The sequence below is a fragment of the Zootoca vivipara genome, chromosome 9 (genome assembly GCF_963506605.1).
Source record: "Zootoca vivipara chromosome 9, rZooViv1.1, whole genome shotgun sequence".
In the NCBI taxonomy this organism is placed as follows: domain Eukaryota; kingdom Metazoa; phylum Chordata; class Lepidosauria; order Squamata; family Lacertidae; genus Zootoca; species Zootoca vivipara.
This window is the reverse complement of record NC_083284.1, coordinates 57021882-57027881: the sequence shown is the minus strand read 5'-3', so window position 1 is coordinate 57027881 and position 6000 is coordinate 57021882. Positions and strand designations below refer to the sequence as shown.

Genomic DNA, 6000 nt, shown 5'->3' with positions numbered 1-6000 from the left:
ACCCTCTGTGTTGTGTGTATAGTCAAAGTGAGTAGCCGTAGTTTCGCATACACATACAGGACACATGGCCCCCTTCTCAGCTGATCTGTGCAGATTATCACCATCATTTGATGAAATGATAAATCTGAAGACCGGGGAAGGGATATTTTGCAGGCAGTTCCATGTGGAAAGTGTTTCCGGAAGGCAGAACACTTGTAAAGTGTGTGTGTGTGTGTAATAATCCAGATATGGTGCAGACATGTCTGTAGTTTTGATCCTCTTTTGTGTGGTTTCTTCTTTAATTCTCATTATGCTTGTTAAGTCTCTGAAACTTTATGCCTGTGTTGTATTGTAAGACCATACAATAAAGGGGGGGGGGGACAAAATGGTTAAAGGAAAAAAAACAGGTGTGTTATTTTCCTATTGTATTTTATTTGATTGTGAAAACTTGAAAATTAATTACACCACCCTCCTTTGGGGAGTTGAAATCTGGGGCAATTGTTCTAGACATTTAAATGGTATTATTGATTGAATATTCAGATAAATACTTAATGATATTTTTATTTATTTCATTTTAATAGATGACACGAGAACAGTATATACTGGCAACACAGCAAAACAATCTGCCCAGAACAGAAAACACTCAGCTTTATCCAGTAGGAATTTATGGTTGGCGAAAGAGGTGCCTATACTTCTTTGTCCTCTTGCTATTGGTTACCATGATTGTTAACTTAGCAATGACGATATGGATACTGAAAGTAATGAATTTCACAGTGGTAAGTAACACTAAGATTTGTTTTTTTGTTTGTGTGTATATACATGACAGTCCTTTGGTGTTAGGTTTCAGAGACCTCTGTTTATTAGTTGGATGGCAAATTACTTGTTTTAGCATGTCACCATTTCAGTTTTCAGTGGGGAGGACAAAGGGATATGGGGGGAGGCTGGGAGGTGGAAACCCACAGCATAGTTCAACTATTAGCTCTTCAAGATGGAGTCCAACAAAACTAGTCTTGTTTTAAGAGCATTCAGTTGTGCCTACATTCTTACATTATTCTAATTCAGAGAATTTAATGGCTCCGAATCCCATCTGCCCTAGTATGCCTGTCCAATGGCTAGGGATGATGGGAATTGTAGTCCAACAACATCTGGAGGCTGAGAGATTCCTCATCCCTGTGCTTAGATCCTTCCATGTCCTCTTCACATCACTTAGGTCTCCAGTCTGGTGAGGTGTTGGTGTTTTTTTACCTTCCATGCCTACAATGATTTGTGACAGCTTTTCAATCTCCTCTGAATCTCTGTTGCAGTGGAATGATTCCATCATTTTGCATAGGCAAGTAGTCCCTGGGTGTGCAGAACCATAAAGCTGGCCATGACTGTTCCTGAAGAATAATCACGAGGTCCTGAAACAGAGGGTGGGTGATTAATTCTTGGCCCCCTCCCCGCTGTTCTAATTCGGTTCCCCTGCTATTCAGAAATTATGTCTACTATGGAATGAATAGCACATTGATACCAAATCATAAAGCATTGCAGATTTATTGTGTAATTTTAAAAAGGAGATGTACTGTCTTCCCTTTGGTTTTGGTTTGATAGAGTAATATTATTTTGCCTTAGAGAGGTGTGTTCTTTTTATATGTTTTTATCATACAAATCTACGGAATATACACTTTGACAACCCCTTGGTTTTATTATTCATACGTCTATCAGGGCATATTATGGGCACAATAATTTTTATTTAGAAACACAGTGTCTTCCTCATCTCTATAGATCTACATTGTCTTGTTTATGTATTAAAATTAGGGGTGTAATGACTGTGCTAAGATGATTCAGTGATCTTGCTCAGTTAAGAATTATTCCTATGCATTGGAGGGGTGTGTGTGTGTGGCAAGGGTACAGAACCGACCAAATTCAGAGCATGCTAAAAAAAATACTGCGAAAGCAATTGTGTCCTTTGTCATGATAAGTTTAAATGTTTCTGGCCTGCATTTTAAACATTTACTTAACCTGGCCGTTTCTGTATTTTGATGCACAGTGTTGGTTATATCAAATGGAATGTATTGCAATGGTACCTATCAAAAAAATGAGGACTCTGTAAACTGACCACAGTGACATACTGTACTGTCTCCCTTTCAAAAGTGGGGCTGAAGAATCCTTAGCATTTGCACAACAGTAGAAAGTTACATCTTTATTCAGTGAAGCTAGTGGGCAATAGGCTGAAGAAAAATATAATGTTTGACTTCATGCCTGTATAATCTACATTTTGCTTTTGGGGGGGAAGGTCTTTAGCTTAAGTTTTAAAATGCTTAGGAGGCCACAGAAGAGAGGTCTGTAAATATCTGTTTACAGCTGGATATTCAGAGGAGTGCTCAAATGTGACAGCTAAAAAGAAAGAATTGGCACTTGCCATCCTTCTCTTTTTGTCATCTCTCTGAATGAATCTGACTGGCCATTGTCAGGAGACACAATAGAATCAGTGAGAACCATCAATTTAACAAGAATTTTATTGTTTTTACGATGATACTGATGGAATATTTGAAGTCACCTGCATGTGTTTGAGTTTTTGATATAAGTCTCTGCTTTATATGGTTTGTGCCTATAGAGCAGGCATCCCCAAACTGCGGCCCTCCAGATGTTTTGGCCTACAACTCCCATGATCCCTAGCTAACAGGACCAGTGGTCAGGGATGAAGGGAATTGTAGTCCAAAACATCTGGAGGGCTGAAGTTTGGGGATGCCTGCTATAGAGGTTTGGGGTGTGTGTGTGTAAGGACATAGAATTTTGGGTGCAGGGGAATTCACTGGAATGTTCTCACAGCTCTGATACCCTGGCAGCTGCCATTTTCTTTTCCCCAGAATGATCCCTTGCAACATACATTCTTGGCAAGTGAAAATGGTGGCTGCCTGTCAATCAAAACTACAAGGACATTCTAGTGATAATAATTAATTTTCTTATTTCTGTGCTTCCCATCTGACTGGGTTTCTCCCAACAAAATATAAAAAAAAACACAATAAAACATCAACCATTAAAAACTTCCGTGAACAGGGCTGCCTTCAGATGTCTTCAGATTGCCCTGCAACCCCCTCTGATGTGGGAAAGGAGCTTGTAAACTGCGAATCTTAAGAGAGCATGTTTCTCATTTGAATTACATATGACGGAGGATAATTTGGCTGGGGTGATGGTACTCTGCTTCACATTCTAACAATTTGAATATGGAAAGCACTGTAGACAGGGCTATTTAGGAATGGCACTTCAAAACACAGCTCCAGGTGCAGAGGTCTTGCTGGAAAGTTTGCTTCCTATAGCATATTTTAGAACCATATTTCATATTTAACGTACAAGGGTGATGAGTTGACTTCCTTCCCTGCAGACTAGAGGATTGAGGTCTTTGCTTCACTCGTTTAAGTTGTATGCATGTGGCTACAGTAATTATACAAATGGAGGCTTAACGATTTCCAAAGATAACATTTGAAGTCTAATGCACTTTATACCTAAATCCAGTCTTTCATGACTGTACTGACTATGGAATTTCAAGAAATCACTTAGCTAATGTGGATTTTAACTGCCCCTTCAGTTCTAAATCCAATTAGATTGTACACAGTTGACAAGTGAAAATTAATCTTTAATCCTCCTTTGTTACTCCGTGAGAATGAACCAGCATCTTCCCTTCACTATTCAGAAAGGAGCTGTAGAAAGCAGTGAAGGAAAATAAATTAAGAGTGATATTAAAAAGCAAGAAAAGAAAAGTGTAAATTGTTCAGGGAACCTTATTGATCTCCCACAATTAGATCTCACTTTCATTATTGCTCTTTGCTATCCCTCAAGTGTGGATTCATACTTGTTAACATTTTATGTTTGAACAAGCTGAACGTGTTGTTTTCAGATGATTCTGTTCTCAGGAAGATTGACAGGATGGTTTGGGGTTTTATTATTATTATTATTATTATTATTATTATTATTATTATTATTATTATACAGGAGCTATCAGATTGTCCTTTCCAGAATTTATACTTTACGTGAGATGATTAACTTTTGTTCTTCACATGGAGGAATACATAATAGTGTTTACACAGCAGTGAGAGATTCCAGGGGTACCAAATGCCTATCTAGGTTCTGTGTTTCCTTTTAGAAAATGAGGCACAGCGGAGGTTGTGGTGTCTTTATTTACACATATATACAACTTGAGCCCATGATGAACAGGTACATTTCATACTCCAAGAGCCTTCTTCCATAGCCCCAGCATCCTTGGATTTAAGCAGACCACAACCATTGCTCTCAAACATTGCTCTCTGACCCTTTCTCTCCAGCCCGCAGCTTACTAACTCTGTTGTTTAACTCCTAACTCCTTCTACACCCTAGGTTTTCAACCAGTGTTCTGTGGTACCCTGGGGTGATTTGAATGATGTTCAGGGGTGTCACAAGCAACTCTGCCCCCCCTACTCTTCCTCCTTCCTTCCTTCTCAAAAGTTTTTTTAAAAAAAGAATTCTGAAGGGCTACCTTTTCATTAAATGATGAAAATGATATATCTGAACTTGTCCAAATAGAGGAGAGGATATGAGGCTGTGATGATGTGAGGGACTGAAATATATAAATGCATATAGGTCAGCAATAATCTTTACACACACACACACACACACACACACACAGTGCTTTTTTCGGGGGGGGGACCATAAGGGTACACATACCCCTAAACATTTTGTGAATCTTTGTACTTTTGTCTATTTACTGTATTTTTTTCCCTGACTTGAACTATAAAATGGTGATTTTCTTGAGTCAAAATGAGAGTACCCCTAAACATTTTTAAAGGAAAAAGCACTCTCTCTCTCTATATATATATAATCATCACTTTTAAATAATGAACTCTTTGAAGTCCAGTTTTACCACCTACATGTTAGCATTTTCCTAAACAATGAGCTTCCACAAACATTCAAAAGAAAATACTTGACTTTTGGTTCAGTTCCCTACCTGTGACCCTCAAGTATAACTGCTTTGAAGCTAAAATAATAATAATTAATTACTTGTTCCACTTGTAGTGTTAACAAGAGATAAAGAGATACTTGGCATAGCCAAGTTCTTTCCTCCTAAGTCCGTTAGAGGTTTTTCTTTAGTCTTCTGGAGATAGCAAGTGGAATACAGATGGCAGATTCTGATTAGGAAACACTGAGCTTAAGAGGAATCCACAGGTTGAAAAGGAAAAAGGCAAAAAAGGCAAAGGTGGCTCTAGTTTAATATGTGGGTGAATATAATACATATTTTCATCCTTTCTTTTAATATTTCTACAATAGGCAACAACCCAACCATGAAATAAAGATTACTGGGTAGGCTGTTGAGGCAGCAAGAATTTAATTTTAATTAAATGAAACTATCCATTAAGCACTAATTTAGAGACTTGTGGGATCACAGTGTCAATATGTTTTAACTGAATATCCATGAAAGATGGTGGTGATGTGATGAATGTGACTATCTACCTTTGCCAGAAAACATTTGTGTAAAAAAGGACCACCAACTCTCTCCCCATTCCCAATGTGGGTAGGTTCTTCCATACCTGCAGTTGCTGGTGAGGTGGACCAATCCCCTATTGTCCCCAAATCTGTGGGTAATTCTAAATATATTGGTGTGTATCCAGCTAAGCCATTCTCAAAGAGTAGGCCCATTGAAACCATGACCCGACATGACTTACTTAAATCATTTTATTTCAGTGAGTATGCTTTAAATTTGCCTTTGGCATAGACCCTTACTGCCCATTCTGTTTCAGATCTCATAGTCTTAATGCCAGATGTTGTCATCTTTTTTTTCAAAATGGGGATTAGGTACAAATAAAATTGTGGCTTCTCTTAATAGTGCAGCACAGGAGGAGTATAATTTATAAAGTGTAGGGTGGACATGGTGGGATTGAGGACACACTGATCTGTTCTGGGCCTTCAGCTTTTGATATATGACACAGGTGTCAAACACAAGGCCCGGGGGCCAAATCCGGCCCGCCAGACCTTGTCATGTGGCCCGCCGAGTGCCCCAGCCAGTGGGAC

The 6000-nt window shown here is 38.8% G+C and overlaps 1 protein-coding gene across 3 annotated transcripts in view; it reads left to right on the top strand.

The window, feature by feature from the left end:
* Positions 1 to 560: 560 nt before the first annotated feature.
* Positions 561 to 6000, top strand: part of SGCZ (sarcoglycan zeta) — a 190529-nt gene continuing 185089 nt past the window's right edge. For all 3 annotated transcript variants that reach the window (XM_060278820.1, XM_035112879.2, XM_060278819.1), the window contains exon 1: positions 561 to 755. In XM_060278820.1, coding sequence (XP_060134803.1) covers positions 561 to 755 — 195 coding nt within the window. The remainder of the gene's footprint in view (positions 756 to 6000) is intronic.